Here is a 17,861-nt window from a genome sequence, read left to right as displayed (position 1 = left end):
GCCACTGCCCCTGATTCTGATGGCTGCTGTGGGAGGTGAGTGTGCATTTCAGGTGGCACTGAGAATGTGAAATTCTCTTAGCTCTCCCCTCTTCTTCAACTGGCTGCCCCCCTGTGAGTCAATGGGGAGGTCAGGGTTCACAGTCCTACCTGAGCCCCTCCACTTCCTAGGGTAGTGCAGCCAGGGTTTGCTTGAGGAGGCCTGCCCGACTACACTGATGAAGGCAATATACACTAACCATGCAAGTGCAGGCAGATTCACAAGACACCTGTTACCCAGCAAGGTCCAACACCCAGAACAGGGTTTGTCAATATGGGTCCAAAAAGTCACAGTTACATGTGTATTCATAAATATAGTGTTTAACCTTCAGTGCAGGGAGGATGATCTTTTCCTGAATGGTGCCAGGGAAACTGCATATCCACAGAGGAGGAAATGAGCACTGGCTGACTCCAACCTCACACCATGCACAAAATTAATTCAACATGAGTCACAGAAAGGACAATAAAGCTTGGGGAGGGGCAAACATTTCTCAAACAGGACACAAAAAACACTAACCCCCACCCCTAAAAGATACTGACTACCTGAAAATTACAACCTGTACATCGAAAGACACTGTCAAGATAGGAAAAAGGCAAACCGCAAACTAGAAGATACTTGCAATACAAAAATTCAACAAAGGGCCTGGGCGTGGTGGCTCAGGCCCTGTAATCCCAGCACTTTGGGAGGCCGAGGCAGATGGATAATGTGAGATCAGGAGTTTGAGACCAGCCTGACTAAAAATACAAAACTTTTACTACTCTCTACTAAAAATACAAAAATTAGCCAGGTGTGGTGGTGTGTGCCCGTAGTTCCAGCTACTTGAGAGGCTGAGACATGAGAATTGTTTGAACTTGGGAAGAAGAGGTTGCAGTGAGCTGAGATCACGCCACCCACTCCAGCCTGGGCTATACAGCGAGACCCCATCTTAAAAACAAACAAAAACGAACCCAACAAAGATCTTGTAGCCAACATATATTAAGATCTACATATCATAAGGAAAAACCAGACAAACCAATTAAAGATAAACGGGCCAAAAGACTTAAATAGGCATTTCACAAAAGAGGATATTCAAATGGCCAATAAACAATGAGAAAAGTTGGACAATATTACGTCAAGGAAATGCACACTAAAACCACAATGAGATACCACTACAGCCTCACTAGAATAGCTGAGAACATAAAAATGGATAATCTCAATGTTGGCAAGGAAGTGGAACATCTGGAGTCTCAAATTCTGTAAATTTGTATGATCTCTCCGGAAAACTGATAGTATTTACTAGAGCTGTACAGAAGTATAACCTATAACCTAGGAATGCCCGTCCTGGGTATAAACCCAATGGAAATTTCTGTTTATAGAGATCTAAAGACATGTTCAGGAATGTTCACAGCAGCTTTATTCATAGTAGCTCAAAACTGGAAACTACCAAAATGTCAATTAAACAGCAGAATGGATAAATGGTGATTTGTTTTTACAATGGAATACTGCCCAGCAACGAACAAGCAAGCCAGCCACAGTTACACCAACAACGCTGATAAATTTCAGAGTACATAATGTATTCATGTATTTGATAAATACATACATACTTGAAATACACACATACATGAAATTCAAGATCTGGCAAAACTAATTTATAATGCTAAAGATAAAAACGGTGGCTACTTTTGGGGGTCATAACTGAGACAGGCACAGGGAGCCTGTTCTACACCAATCTCCCATTCTCTGGGTAGGGATACACAGGTGTCTACAAATGTAAAATTATCAAGCTGCACACATAAGATACATGAACTTTCTTTTTTTTTTTGAGACGGAGTCTTGCTCTATCACCAGGTTGGAGTGCAGTGGTGCAATCTCAGCTCACTGCAAGCTCCACCTCCCAGGTTCAAGGGATTCTTCCACCTCAGCCTCCCGAGTAGCTGGGACTACAGGTGCATGCCACCATGCCCGGCTAATTTTTGTATTTTTAGTAGAGACGGGCTTTCACTATGTTGGCCAGGATGGTCTCCATCTCTTGACCTCATGATCCGCCCGCCTTGGCCTCCCAACGTGCTGGGATGACAGGCGTGAGCCACCGTGCCTGGCCATATGCACTTTCTTATGTAAGTTATACCTCAGTAAGAAAGTAATTAAAAGGAAAAAAGGTTAAAAAAACCTTTGAAGTTCATGAAAATTGATCTTTCACATTTTATAGTAATCCTCTCTACAAAAATCTCTGAGCTGTGAACTTCGCCTCTTCTTGATACACAACTCAATGAAGAGCTCGCAACTCAATGAAGCAGCTGATTCTACCACTGGACAACTCTGCTTAAAAATAATTCGTAGTCTTCCATCTAAATGTCTCTCCAACCTCTGCCTCCCTAAATCCTCACCTAAGCAATCTCTTTTAGACACAGTTCAGCTTACCAAGGTCCCTTTTAAAATGGTCGCCCAGAACAGAACACGTATTACAGAAATCACCCAAAAAAAAGACAAGTTTGGTACAGCACCAAACACTGTGAAGCACACTATGAAGTCTGATCACTTAACATTGATCACTACATGCAAATTAATTAACAAAACTATTTTCTAAGGGGACTACACCAAAACATACATCAATCTAGTTTAATTTTTTAATGAATCATTTTCAAAGTACTAAACATAAAAAGAGAAAGAATTTGTAGGCAATGTTTCGGGAGGGCAGAAACCATATTATGAACTTTGTTCAATAATTAGATCACCATACCCTTGGAGACTTTCAGCAGAGAGTTATCCCTGAGGACGGAATCCCAAGCAGTTCTTGATATTTCAACTCAAATTGTTGAAAGAAAAAAAAAAAAAACTGTCAGAGAGCCCTTTTTGTCCCCCACATGGGAGACACTCAGATGTCTATTAACGAATAAACAAACTCCTTGATAACTGAAACACTTCTTTTATGACCATAAATACTGAAGTCCCACCTGACATGAGCTGTTAAAAGGTGGGTAACTCATCATGACCAGAAGTGGCAGGCAGTATGTGAGGTGTAATGCAGGCCACAAAGAAAGGCTCTGCAAACAGGGAACACTAAGTCCCAGCCAGGTGACCACAGGCTTCCAACCATTCTTGAGCTGCCCTCAATGGCATAAATGCATGGTTTCCAAGGATGTCAAGAGATTTGGGAAGATGTTGACCTGTTATTTTTCAAACCTAAAGAAGACCAAATAGAAGAAATAGGTTTATGAACAGTTTAGACTTTATAGCTAAATGTAAGAAGAACTGATGGTCAAGATGATAAATATAAAATAAGGTACAGAGCTATATTTTTAGCTCTTTGAACTTTTTGGTGTATTGTATAATCATCTCTAAAACAGTACCAACGGCCATCTGAGCCAAGGGTCAGGCATCCTTTGCTGCAGGTGGAAGAGGAGCAGGTATTCTCCAGGCCCTTTATGGCTCCTGAGTCGATCACAAGGAACAGGTTTCCTCACACTGTCCTAAGAGCATAGGGTTTGGAGTGGGAATCCTGGTTTCTGCTTGGTGGGTATGCTTAGCCTCGGCTTCCTCAGTTGAAGAACAAACACAACTCTTATCTTGAATGGGTTTTATGGGAGTGTAATAAGGTAGCACAGGAAAGCTGCACAGCACCACGCCGGGCACACGACATCTCCAAGTCCAATCCTGCTGCTTGCTGTTTGCCCACACAGAATCCCATGAGCATCACCAGAAAACATCACACACAGCGAGGGCTCATGCCCCTCCTGAGTAGGGTTCATTCGGAACAGGTCCTCAAGCATGCGAAGCAGCTTCTTAATAAGGTCTACACAGAGTAAGACTACAGATGAGAGGAAGAGCCCTTTGACGCCATGATGGGTGCATGTAACTCAACACAGCATCCGATAATTTTTTTCCTGCCAACATGTAAACCATATTTTAAAAAATCACAATATTTTCCATAATATATTTTAAAGAAACCAAACTTTCAGAATATTTTTCAAGAATTCTTGCCAAAATTTTTCACAGGTTCGATCTCCATAATTTGCATAGGTGCTTTACGACCTGGACAGTAGCTCATCAAGGGTCACAATCAGTTCTATTTGGAGTGTCCCTTGTATCAGTCACATGTCCATTTTTACCCTTTCAAATTTTCTAGACTTAAAACATACCTTCTGGTCCTAAAAATACAGAAATTCACTATCAAGAGGACCATAATAATCACCGCCATGTTCCCAAAGTAGCACATGACCAGATGACACAAGACTCCCCCTGTCGGAAGGGCCTCACAGCCACTTAGAGCACGGGCATCATCCAGATGCTCAAAATGAAAGCAAGCAACGGACATTCTGTTTCCTGTTGAACTCAACAGCGACTCAAATCTTAACTGTCTTTCAAATATGAAGCTGGAGGAGAAACTGTATTAAGAACACGGTATAAAAAATGTAAGTTAAAAAGCAAAATTTTGTTCAATGTTTCCAGTTTTCTAGTTGGTCATGGTGTTAAAATTCTTTTCCAGGCTTAGCTATAAAGAATATTGCTAAAATTCACATTTACAAAACTATTAAAGACTTTGTCTGGATGAAAATGGGTGACTAAGGCTTGGCTAACAAAGTACTTCTTTATTCTTTGTCTTAAGCTCTGTGGGAAAATTCTTCTTCAAACACTTGATTCTGTCCTTTAACTTGCTGCATGAGCGCATTTACAGTTCACGCGCCAATGGTAACTCTGCTATCTAGATGGCCACTCCTGCTACAGAATTCACATCTGTACTGTTAGTTTCATTACTTAAGATTTTTATTGTCTAATAATTAGATCAACCCCAAATTTCCTTTTATATTATACCGTACAATGAAAATAATCTTGAGCGCTCAAAAGGAAACTGTAGCTACATTCTTTGAAAGGTCACCAACATTTTTGATAGGCATTTCACTCTCATTTTGGCATATTTTCAAATCTTGGGTTCTCACAATTCCTAAAATACTGTACATATAAATTCTCCAAATTGCACTAAAAATCATAAAGAGTAGTGTTAAATCTGACAGCATAAAGATGTTAACCGCTACTTCTGCTGCTTTTTTTTTTTGAGATGGAGTCTCACTCTGTTGCTCAGGCTGAAGTTCAGTTGTGTGATCTTGGTTTTCTGTAACCTCTGCCTCCTGGGTTCAAGCGATTCTCCTGCCTCAGCCTCTTGAGTAGCTGGGATTACAGGCGCACACCATCATGCCCAGCTAATAGTTTTTGGTTTTTAGTAGAGGCAGGGTTTTACTATTTTGGCCGGGCTGGGCTCGAACTCCTAACCTTTGGTGATCCATCTGCCTCAGCCTCCCAAAGGGCTGGGATTGCAGGTGTGAGCCACCATGCCCAGACTGCTGCTTCTGCTTCCAAGGGAAGGGTTCTGTATCATACAGGGACAAATGAATCCCCAGGTACTTCATCTTTCTAGACTAAAGAGATCAGCTGCCATGTAAATCATCTCTACCATAAGATGTGGTTAAAAAATGAGCTTATGCATCAATGGATTCATTCATACCCCAGTTCTTCTACAATCGTTTCTCTTAAACTACTCAAGGAAACTGTACAACATGAAATACCCCAATTTGAACCTGTTAATATTGGTGACTCAGTTACCTATTTATTGCTTTTCCATTCCAAACCCACCCTTCTTTACCCTGCTTTGTGACACAGGAGCAGGACCCTGTAGACATTCCTTCCACACCAGCTGGCTTTGCCAGTAGAGGGCTCTGTGAAGATAAGACAAGAAGGGCCTTCTCTCCTCATTTCTGGGGCTTTGGCTTTCTTGCTAGCTGTCTGCAGGAGAGCCAGTGGCTCACACCATCCTGTGAGTTTCACTGGCACTCCAGTCCCACTGGTGGGCAGTTTCCTCCCTGCCAGCCGGTTCCCGGACACCTTAGAGAACTTCACCATCTAATGAGTCTGCACCTCAGTCTTCTGGGAGGGGGCCTCTTTCAAGTTTGCTGCTTCTTGGGTATTCCTTCCCTCAGCCCTGGGGTGGCAGCTGCTCATCACATCTCCTGGCCCTGTATTCTTCATCATTTCCCTCCCATCTTAGTAGTTAATCCTCTGTTACTGGTTAATCATTATTTCTATTAAATTTCCCAGTTCAAATTACTGGTACAGTTTCTGTCTCCTGACTGGACCTTGAATGACTCAATGGGTATATTCTGGAAAATGACTATACAGCTTTAACATCTAAAGCTTGGAAAAAAAGGGTTCTTCTCAAGAGTGGGGAAAAAACAGCCAAATCCACAGTGGTCCTCCTAACTACTGCAGTGTAGTGGTAGCTGAAGCTCTGCACGAAATGAGGTTGAAAACTGGAAGTATAATCATTAAATAGAGATTCACTTGGCATCTATTCTGCTAGTTAGTGAACTGAATTCCCAAATTCATCAGGAGAAGAAAACTGTGACTTTGGCTGGGCGTGGTGGCTCACGCCTGTAATCTCAGCACTTTGGGAAGCCGAGGTGGGAGAATCACGAGGTCAAGAGTTCGAGACCAGCCTGGCCACTATGGTGAAACCTCGTCTCTACTAAAAATACAAAAATTGGCCAGGTGTGGTGGTGTGCGCCTGTAATCCCAGCTACTCAGGAGGCTGAGGCAGAAGAATCGCTTGAACCCAGGAGGCGGAGGTTTCAGGAAGCCAAGATTGTGCCACTGTACTCCAGCCTTGGCGACAGAACTAGACTCCATTTCAAAAAAGAAAAAGAAAAGAAAACTGTGCCTTCTAGTACTCTCAGGAGTAGGGGAAGGTGGGCCTGAGAACACAGAACCTGCAATAAGCTTCCTAACACAGAGCCCAGTAGAAGTGTGGAGGGGATTGCCATCTCAGCACAAAAGGAGGTGATGTAGAACACTCACCGATTAGTTTTTTACATCTGTTAAAGTCTTCCTCCACCTGAGCAAGGGCACATCAAGGAGGACACACCCCAAGGTGAAGGAGGCTCCGTTTCACTACACAACCCCATTTCCCCGACACAGTCACAGACTGTACCACGAACATCAGCAGCCAAAGAAGAAACCTGCTACTAACTGGCTTGTTTTAGGAGTTGGGCACATAACATATAATTATTTTCTTCTTTCTTGTCTTTCACTTAGCGTCTGGGAAAAAGCAAAACGGAAGAGTAGCTTAGTTCAGCAGTAAAATCTCTCAAAGCAGGCTCTTAAGCAATTCCTTTCTTTCTTCTTCATCAACCAAAAGAGGTTCCAGTAGCTTGCCTGTCCTTACTTGTGTGTACTTGTGAAAACTCACACACAAAAAGGAAATGTGTCTGTCAGCGTCCCCACCCACTCATTATGGCCAGGATGCAGTTCACTCCCATGGTCCTGAGGCCAGGTGGCTGTCATTTTCAGAAGGGAAGCCTGCCTGGGAAATCAAAGAGCAGTCTTTTAAAAAGGCCAACAAGACCATTATTGATCAACCTGAACCTCATCTGCAAAAATACACAGACACTAAGAATGGTTAGACATTTAAACCAAACTCTTGAACTACAGAGACCTACCTGAAAAGCAGAGAAATTAGCCACCAAAGAATGAGTAAACATGGTATACCAAAGAAAACATAATCTAAAAAAATAGGATCCTATGTATAACTACTGCATTTGTATAAAAATAAAAATGAGAAATTAAAATTAAATAAAAAAGAAAGATTCTCAAGAAGGTCAGTGTTAGAGGTAAAGGTATTCATAAAATGAGAGGAGACTGGAAAAAGAATCCAATTAATTAATGAAAAGCGTTGACTCCAGAAACCAAACCTCAACAGGAGCCCGAAACGACAGATGGCCAAGACTGGAATCTGAATCAGTGGTGTGGAAAAATAAAGAGATGCGTTCTCCTAGAGATAAAAATGATGAAAGAAAATGCAAATTCAGGAATCACAAATGTGTCTACGAGGAACCCAGGAGAGGGGCTGTAGCAGACACTGGGGAGTGATAATCCAGAAGACACTTGGTGACTCCTGTCCTGAAGACGGCAGTGTCAGCTGTCATCTCCTTAGTCATTTGCTGGACTTGCTCAAAATCAAAAAGGTAAAGATACAAAAACGTGAACTTTATTTTCAGCAAAACTAGGAAAATCTCAAGTCGTGCATCGCAAAATTGTGGGGAAGAGCACCACCAGCAATAGGGACAGCGCAAGGGGCGTGGGCATCTGTCCGGGGGCACGGGCACAATGCTACGGGGACAACTTCAGCAGAGGCCCCAAGAACACTTATCAAAGGTGAAGGGCACATTGAGGTACAAAACTTAAGTCCCTTGTTTGTAAGAGCAAGGATGGGAAGAGACTTAAGAAGCAGGGTCCAAGTGTGGGCCCAGTTTGGCTGGGAAGAGCAGAGGTGACAGACCAAAGAAGAAGTCTCAGGCAAGTCACATCCAAACCCACACACCGACCTCGAGCCATGGCATCAACTTTACATTTCAACTAGTCTATGACCAGCCAGTCCCCAAGAGAACCTCCTTAAAATAGCCAACCTGTGAATAACTTACCTGCTTCAAAGATGGGTGATCAAAATAGACTAAGCACTACAAATATTCAAAGGTATTCAAGATAAAAAAGAAATAGAAAAAAAAATCAGATGAACACTCAGCAAAAAATTGCTGCCTCATAGAGATGAAAACTGTGACCAAAATTTCACCGTGATATTAAAAACTATTTAATAAAGCAGCTGCCTCTGTAATACAAGAGCACGAAGTTACAATACTGGAGCTCCAGAAAGAGAAACACAACAGTTAGTTTACTCAAAGGAAGTGGATCACCTGGGTGAGAATTCTTGAGCTCCTGCGTAACCCTGAGTAAGATTTTAAGTTGGATTGTCTTACTAAGTTGTAACATGTCTTAGTTAGTTCAGGCTGCTGTAACAAATACACCACAGACTGGGTGGTTTTAGTAAAAAAACATTTATTTCTCACAGTTCTGGAGGCTGGAAGTCTGCGGTCAAGCTGGCAGTAGAGAGTTTCTGGTGAGGGTATGAGGCTTGGTTTACAGATGACCATTTTCTTGTATTCACAAGTGAAATAGAGCAGAGACAGGAAGAAAATTCCCTTATGTCTCTTCTCCTTCTAAGTCCAAAGAGTTTTTGTTTGTTGTTGTTTTTTTTTTTCCCAAGACAAAGTCTTGCTCTGTCACCCAGGCTGGAGAGCAGTGGCGCAATCTTGGCTCACTGCAACCTCTGCCTCCCGAGTTCAAGCAATTCTCCTGCCTCGGCCTCCCAAGTAGCAGGAATAACAGGCACTCGCCACAATGTCCAGCTAATTTTTGTATTTTTACTGGACACAAGGCTTCACCATGTTGGCCACGCTGGTTTTGAACTCCTGACCTCAAATGATCTGCCCACCTTGGCCTCCCAAAGTGCTGGGATTACAGGCATGAGCCACCTCACCCAACCTCATGTCTATTCTTATAAGGGCACTAATCCACACTCGTGAAGGCTCCAGACTCGTGACCTAATCACCCCAAAGTCCTATCCGCACATACCATCATATTGGGGGTAAAGCTTCAATATACAACTTTTAGGAGGACACAAACACCCAGTCCATAGCATTAGAGTTATTTTTTATTATTTTTTGAGACAGGGTCTCACTCTGTTACCCAAGCTGGAGTAGAGTGGCATGATCACGGCTCACTGCATGCAGCCTTGATCTCCTGGGCTCAAGCAATCCTCTCACCTCAGCCTCCCGAGTAGCTAGGACTCTAGGCATGTGCCACCATACCTGGTTAATTTTTTTTTTTTTTTTTTTGTAGTGATGGGACCCTGCTATGTTGCCAGGCTGTAAGAATTATTAAAAATATATATTCCAGATATAAGTTCCTTATCAGATATATCTTTTGCAATATTTTCTCTCATTATTTTTAGTTTCTTAATACCATCAGTTGTAGCACAAATTTTTTTTAATGAAGAACAATTTATTTTTTCTTTTGTCACTTAGGTTTTCTTCTAAGAGTTTTATAGTCTCAACTCTGATATTTACATTACTGATCCATTTTAAATTAGCTTCTGAATATGGTGTGAAGTAAGGATCCAAATTCATCCTTTGCACGTGGATATCACCTGTCTAGGCACCGTTTGTTGAAGACCATTAGTTCTCCCATTGAATTGTCTTGACATTCTTTTTGAAAATATTAACTGAACATAAATGTAAGGGCTTATCTGTGGACTCGCAAGTCTGTTTCCGTGACCTATAAGTCTATCCTTACGCCACACCACGTTGCCTTGATCACTGCAGCTTTATAGTAAGTTTTGCTACAGAAAACTGTAAGTCCTCCTCTAATTGGGACTCCGAGCCGGGGCTATTTCTGGCGCTGGCGCCGCTCCAAGAAGGCATCCGCATTTGCTACCAGCGGCGGCCGCGGCGGAGCCAGGCCGGTCCTCAGCGCCCAGCACCGCCGCTCCCGGCAACCCGGAGCAGGCACCGCAGGCCGGCGGCCGAGCTCGCGACAAGGGGTCCCACCTAATTGCACAGGCTGGTCTCGAACTCCCTGCCTCAAGCAGTCCTCCTACCTCGGTCTCCCCAAGTGCTGGGATTACAGGCCATCCCAGCCATCACTCTTCCACCTGCTCCTTAGAGAAGGGAAGATGAGCGACTCGAGCTCGAAGTCCAGCCAGCCCTTGGCCTCCAAGCAGGAAAAGGACGGCACTGAGAAGCCGGGCCGGGGCAGGCCACGCAAGCAGCCTCCGGTGAGTCCCGGGACAGCGCTGGTAGGGAGTCAGAAGGAGCCCAGCGAAGTGCAAACACCTAAGAGACCTCGGGGCCGACCAAAGGGAGGCAAAAACAAGGGCGCTGCCAAGACCCGGAAAGCCACCACAACTCCAGGAAGGAAACCAAGGGGCAGACCCAAAAAACTGGAGAAGGAGGAAGAGGAGGGCATCTCGCAGGAGTCCTCGGAGGAGGAGCAGTGACTGGGCGTGCCGCCTGCTCTTCACTGGAGGAGCAGCTTCCTTCTGGGACTGGACAGCTTTGCTCCGCTCCCACCGCCCCCGCCCCTTCCCCAGGCCCACCATCACCACCGCCTCCGGCCGCCACCCCCATCTTCCATCTGTGCCCTCACCACCACACTACACAGCACACCAGCCGCTGCAGGGCCCCCATGGGCTGAGTGGGGAGCAGTTTTCCCCTGGTCTCAGTTCCCAGCTCCCCCGCCCACCCATGCATACACACATGCCCTCCTGGACAAGGCTAACATCCCACTCAGCCGCACCCTGCACCTGCTGCGTCCCCACTCCCTTGGTGATGGGGACATTGCTCTCTGGGCTTTTGGTTTGGGGGCACCCTCTCTGCTCCTCTACTGTTCCCTCTGGCTTCCCATAGTGGGGCTGGGAGGGTTCCCCTGGCCTTAAAAGGGGCCCAAGCCCCATCTCATCCTGGCACGCCCTACTCCACTCCCCTGGCAGCAGCAGGTGTGGCCAATGGAGGGGGGTGCTGGCCCCCAGAATTCCCCTAGTCAAACTGTCTTTGTCACCACATAGGGCTCACACCTTTCATCCTTCCCCACCTTCCCATGTCCCTCCACTAGGTTGGACAGCCCCCTTTGACTACAGGAAGGCAGGAGGGGTGAGTCCCCTACACCCTTTTCACTGTGGTCCCAGCCCCCGGCCCTCCGCCTGGGATCTGAGTATATATTGTGGTGATGGAGATGCAGTCACTTATTGTCCAGGTGGGGCCCGTGAGCCCTGTGGCTACCACCTGAGATGGGCTGGAGCTGTTCCCCCCACCCTACTTTGCTTCTGCCACTCAGCCATTTCCCCCTCCTCAGGTGGGGCACCAGTAACAAGGAGCTCACCCTGCCCACTCCCAACCCTCCTGCTCCTCCCTGTCCCCCAAGGTTCTGGTTCCATTTTTCCTCTGTTCACAAACTACCTCTGGACAGTTGAGTTGTTTTTTGTTCAATGTTCCATTATTTGACATCCATCATTGCTGCTGCTATCAGCGCCAAATGTTCATCCTCAATGCCTCCTGTTCTGCCCACAATACTCTTCATGGGGAAGAGGGGCTGGGGCATGGCAGGCTGGGTGACCGACTACCCCAGTCCCAGGGAAGGTGGGGCCCTGCCCCTTGGATGCTGCAGCAGAGTGAGCAAGGGGGCCCGAATCGACCACAAAGGGTGTAGGGGCCACCTCCTCCCCCTGTTCTGTCGGGGAGGGGTCGCCATGGTTTGTCCCAGCCTGGGGCTCCCCCTCTGGTTTCCTATTTGCAGTTACTTGAATAAAAAATATCCTTTTCTGGAAAAAAAAAAAAAAAAGAAAGAAAACTGTAAGTCCTCCAACTTTCTTCTGTTGTGAGACTGTTTTTGGCTATTTTAGGTTTTGGCTATCACCTGCACTTCTATATACATTTTAAGATCCACTGTCAATTTCTACTAGAAAGCTAGCTGGGATTTTGATGGCAATCACATTGAATCTGTAGAGCAGTTTCAGAGCATTGCCATCTTAACAATATTAAGTTTTCTGATCCATGAACATTGTCTGTCTTTCAACTTATTTAGATTATCTTTGATTTTTTTCAATAGTTTTATAATTTTCAGTGGAGAAGTTTTAAGGTTCTTTTGTTAAATTGAATCCAAAGTATTTTATTATTTTTAATGCCATTGCAAATAAAACAATTTTGTTAATTTTATTTTGGAACAGTTCATTGCTAGTGTATAGAAATACAATCTATCTTGTATCCTGCAACTTTCCTGAAATTATTAGTTCTAATAGTTTTTTTTTTAAAGGTAGGTGTCTTAAGATTTTCTATATATAAGGTAATGTCTTCTGTAAATAGTTTTACCTCCTTTCCAATGTGGATGTCCTCCCTCTCTTCCTTTCTTTCCTCCTTCCTCCTTTTCTTTTTTCCTAATTGCTCTGGCTAGAACCTCTACTACTGGGTAAGTTTTTTGAAAAAATCTCTGTACCACACTCTCTCTCTGTCTCTCTTAAATGATTCAGAAAGGCTGAGGTATCCCAAGCATATTTAAAATAAAAAACAACAACAAAAAAAAGCAAGGGGATCTTGGTTACATGGTTGAATTTAGGCCAAAAAGGCACTAAGTGATTCAAAAAAAGGACACTTATTAGAGGAAAAAGTGTTATTGAAACCATGCCCCAAACAGTTAAAGAAACCAGTGACTAACAGGAATGCTTGAGTTACAGGGTGGCAGATAAGAAAAAAGCAGCTTGCTGAGACTCCCTCTGCTTGTAAGATAACAAACCTGGCTGAAATTGGTGGGAGCCAAGGTGACCAACTGGAGTCTGTGCAGAAGGAGCTTGCTGACATCACAGCTGGAATTTCTTCACGGTTCATACTCACTCTCCATGAATTTGCACATGCGACGCATGAGGAAGCATGAAGAGAGAGCTGCACGTGCCCAGGGGACTTTCCAAACCTCCCCTTTCCCTTTGACAATCACTAACCAACCTTTAAATGCTTCCCCCAAAATCTCTCCCTTAAATATACTGTCTTATGGACAGAATGGGGAGACAGATCTGAGCCGGCCTCCTGTCTCCTTGTTGGTTGACCGGCAATAAAGCTTTTATTTTCTTAGAATCCAGTGCTGAGTGGGGTGCAATGACTCGCCTCTGTAATCCCAGGTACCCAAGAGAATCAGGCTAGGGATGACTTGGGGCCAGGAGTTTGAAGCCAGCCTGAGTAATAATAGTGGGACCCCATCTCAAAAAATATTTTTAAATTATTTTTCAACTGGCTAGGTGTGGTGGGGCACACCTGTAGTCCCAGCTACTTGGAAGGCTGAGATAGGTGGGTCACTTAAGCCTCGGAGTTCAAGGCTGCAGTGAGTTATGATTATGCTAATGCACTCCAGCCTGGGTGATGGAGCAAGACCCCGTCTCTAAAAAAATCGAATCAAAACAAGCTGGTGCCATATGCGTGTCAGGCAGCCAGCCCTTTTGCTCAGTAACATTATGCCCATTAAGATGTAACAGTTATACATACCTCTGGACAAATACCCATAGTGTTGACATTCATAAAATAAAAATTACTGGAGGTCAAAAGAGAAATGTATATATATATATATGCACATTCACAATGGGAAGCTAATTCTTCTCAGTACTTAAGTAACCAAAAGGACAAAAGTAGTGATACAGATGGGGTGTGTGTATTTAAAAGTCCATAAACAAGTGCAAACAGTGTCTAGAAGAGTTAAGTGGATGATATGACCTAAATGTTGAAGACGTTGATTCTGGGTGTGGGCAAATAGGTAATTAAAATTTTTCTTTCTCTTTTTTTGAGACAAGGTCTGGCTCTGTTGCCCAGGCTGGAGTGCAGTGGTGCAATCATGGCTCACTGCAACCTCCACCTCTGGGCTTCAGGTGATCCTCCCACCCCAGCCTCCCAAGTAGCTGGGACTACAGGCATGAGCCACCATGCCTGGAGAACTTTTGTATTTCTAGTAGAGACAGTTTTGTTATGTTGCCCAGGCTTGTTTCAGGCTCCTGAGTTTAAGTGATCCACTTTCCTGGGCCTCCAAAAGTGCTGGGATTGTACGTGTGAGCCACTGTGCCCATCCTACTCATTTATATTGCCTGAATTTTTTGTTTGATGTATAAATTTTTTAATTTAAGAAATATACAAAAAAAATTTCCTTGGATAGAAAATGTACAACATACAACAAAATACTGTTATTTTATAAACCACTTGACGTGAATAATTTAAAAAGCAGCATCAATTTCTTAACTGAGGAAAATTAAGAGCAATAAAAGAGTTTTAGTTTTTATAATCTACTTTAGAGCAACCATTTTTCAAAACACGTTTGCCTTCCTCTACTCAATTTTCTCCAAATTTGATTCCTCTAAATAAGTAAAATTTGAGCATTCATTATGAAATCCTGTGTTTTACTAAGAGCTGATGAAAGACTTGCAAGATGGTTTTTATGTTAATATACTAACAAGTCCAATTTTGTATTTCATTTCTTAATACAATTAATACTCATTATTAAATTTACGATATCTTTCTATTATCTTATATGTTTTTAAGAAATTTAAAACTGATGTAAATTGAAGCCAGAGGCAAACAACTATAAAGCAGAATGACCCTAATTTAACATGTTTAAAAGAGCTCATTGTGCATTTTTAGCACGTATGTTCCAATATTTTTCGAGGACAGTAATGTCTAGAGCCTTTAAACCATGTTTGAGTTGCCTTAATTGAAAACTGCTTTAATAGAAAAGAGGCTTTTCTTCTGTTACAAAGATCTGACTTTAAATTTCAAATATCTTTTTTTTTTTTGGCTAGCATAACAAAATATTTTTTCTTTCTTTTTTTAATCAATTATCAATACATGCAAAAAACATATGGATGCATATTAGTAAGGACCAAAAAATCTAAAAAGTGTAATTATCAGAAAACATCATGAATATCTAAAATCAGATGATTAAGAAAGAACATATTTTTTTCATAATCAGGAATATTATATTTATTTTAGAGAAATATATTTTAGATTAATCCATGAATTTAATCAGTTGCATCTCCAGGATGAGAACATCTCCAGCTTCTGAGAAGTTTATTAGTTTCAGGCAAGTATTTAAGATTGTGGATCAAGGAGGAAAGAATATCTTTCTGACTTTCCTGGAAACCAGAAAAAGCCTTTAAGTAGGACTGGGATCCCCTCTGCCACTGTGGCAAAAAGAAGCTGCTACATAAAGTGCAAAACTGTACATGGAAAGCATCACTCGTGCACAGAACATTTCAGAGCACCCTAATAACAGTAGTTTGGAAGGGGCAACAGATACTTTTCATGTTTCTCTCTAATGACCAGTCTAAATTTCTCTAAGAATAAAAGTCCAAAAGTTGAAGATTGATGACAGTTTAGAAAAGCTGTCTCTGGGTGACTGCAATGTCACCCAAAGGCTTCCAGTAGGTCATGGTGAGTACCAAGTGTCAAAGATATTCTGACGCTTGGCATTCACCATGACCTATTGTGATAACAGCGGTGGCTTCACAGAAGGGCAATGTTAGCACCTTCTGGAAGGTCACAGCAATGGCCCCTTGCACCTGGTGCACTGAAAAAAGCTCACATTCCTTGAGGACATAGCAGCAACCTTCCTTCTCACCAAGCCCAGTGCCTGAGAACCCTTCACTCAGATGCTTAAGGAGCCTCTCAAACTCCACATGACCCCAAACCAAAGCAGCTCACCCCACCCTAGTGCAGGACATGGGAGCTCAGGCCCAGACCTCGTGCCATCTTGGCTCCTGGGATTCTGATCCTCCACATCAGCACCAGAAGATTCTGCAGACTCCACCTTCAAAATTTCTCCAGGATGCAAACAGTTCTCACCACCTCCCCTGCTCCCTACTACCCAAGCCATGTCCTGGGTCACTGCAATGTCACCCAAAGGCTCCACTCTTGCCCTGGCCTGGCTCTGGGCAAGTCATCACATGCTGGGTGGAGTTCCATTCCCTTCCAGGTAAGCAGAAGCCTGCCTAGATGCCATCTGCTCCATTCCCACCACATGGTCTCTTGCTAATCTCCAAACATGCCAGATGGGGGCCACCTAATGGAACCCCATGGGCCTTTGACTGACATGCAGGAAAGGACTTGGGGGGCCTCATCAGGGGCAGCTTCATCCCCACAAAGCTGAGGTGCTGCAGTGCAAGTGTTAACCACTGTGAACACATAATTTATGAAATAATCATGTAACTTAAAAGATATACATGTAACACTCTGTAAGGTAAAAAAGCAGAATGCACTCTTTCAAAGAACAGAGATAACTATAATTCTACCATCGGCTCTCTGGAGATTCTTGATTACTTTCTATACCTAACAATGATCAATAATGGGCCAGTCGTGGTGGCTCACGCCTGTTATCCCAGCACTTTGGGAAGCCGAGGCGGGCAGACTGCCTCAGCCATGGAGTTCGCGACCAGCCTGGGCAACACAGTAAAACCCCGTCTCTAAAAAAGATCAATAATGTAGAATTAGCTTCTTTATGTGATGCTGATATGACCTAAAAATGCTCCCTAGAAATGAAACGCCAACAGAACCTGGAAAAGCACTGCACCTTCTAGCTGGAAGAGGGCTCTGAGGCCTGTTTTGTTCCAGGACTGAATGGAGGGGAAGAAATGAGGGTGAGAAAGAAATAGCATCAGCAAAAGGTACCTGATGGAAGGGCAGGCTGATGGGAGCTGAGGCGGGAGGTCCACGCTCCAGAGCCTGTGAACTCTTCTCAAAGTCAGCAGTCCTCAATTCTGCCTCGAGCACCTTGAGCCATTTCCGAACAATACAACACACAGCAGCAGGCTGGGGTACAGCTGAGTCTAAAAGGCTGTGGGCACTAGAGAGGAGCAGAACCCCAGGACAAAGTGGCTGGTGGCAGCAATCAACAGGCCAGGAGTGGTGCTACTGACAGCTCACAAGAGGCCAGGTACAGGGCCCAGAGCAGAGTGGGGTTTCCAGAGTAGGGAAAGGGACACAGAGAACAAAGGGACTGGCGGAACACCAGCAGCGCGAGGCAATCCCTAGGATGGGCCTGTGCGGGGGAAGGAAATGTAAGATGGCACGGCCACTTTCCAGAGCAATCTCACAGCATCTAGTGAGGGCTGATTCACACACGTGCATGTGATGACACCCATGAGAATGCAGCTACACAGCTGGTCACATCCAAGCATGGGGAACAAGCTCAATACTCACCAACAGGAACAAAATGAATTCTAGGGATATGTGGGAAGCAGCAGAACCACCCGGAGCTAGACATTTCAGTGTGGCCAAGCAGAACAGGCCAACAACGTCAGGCATTTCTGAAAGTACTATGTGACCAGGGGGTGTGTCCTGGGCAGCTAAGGGAAGGTCTGCAGAGGAGAACTGTGGGCACTTCTGTCCTCTGGGGCCTGCCCTGGCCTGCAATCTACATGGCCTCAGCAGGATCAGATGGGC

General features: G+C 44.1%; 2 protein-coding genes across 4 annotated transcripts in view; one reads left to right on the top strand and one right to left on the bottom strand.

Annotated features, from left to right (window-relative positions):
* FARP2 (FERM, ARH/RhoGEF and pleckstrin domain protein 2) overlaps nt 1–17,861 on the bottom strand; it is a 143,489-nt gene that overhangs the window by 101,274 nt on the left and 24,354 nt on the right. The gene's annotated exons all lie outside the window — the stretch shown is intronic.
* Nucleotides 10,536–10,986, top strand: LOC105725858 (high mobility group protein HMG-I/HMG-Y-like). Its single transcript, XM_064383373.1, has 2 exons — nt 10,536–10,675; nt 10,709–10,986. The coding sequence occupies exons 1-2, from the start codon at nt 10,574–10,576 to the stop codon at nt 10,895–10,897; spliced, it is 291 nt and encodes a 96-aa protein (XP_064239443.1). The 5' UTR covers nt 10,536–10,573; the 3' UTR covers nt 10,898–10,986.

The sequence above is a fragment of the Aotus nancymaae genome, unplaced genomic scaffold, assembly GCF_030222135.1.
Source record: "Aotus nancymaae isolate 86718 unplaced genomic scaffold, 86718_ANA_hifiasm-v0.15.2.pri h1tg000031l, whole genome shotgun sequence".
NCBI lineage: Eukaryota > Metazoa > Chordata > Mammalia > Primates > Aotidae > Aotus > Aotus nancymaae.
This window is presented reverse-complemented; position numbering and strand designations above follow the sequence as displayed.

Excerpts from the sequence above, each read along its gene's own strand:
- LOC105725858 (XM_064383373.1), top strand. The coding sequence starts at position 10,574 with ATGAGCGACTCGAGCTCGAAGTCCAGCCAGCCCTTGGCCTCCAAGCAG. Across the intron at positions 10,676-10,708 it reads GGCCACGCAAGCAGCCTCCG|AAGGAGCCCAGCGAAGTGCA; the intron begins GTGAGTCCCGGG and ends GTAGGGAGTCAG.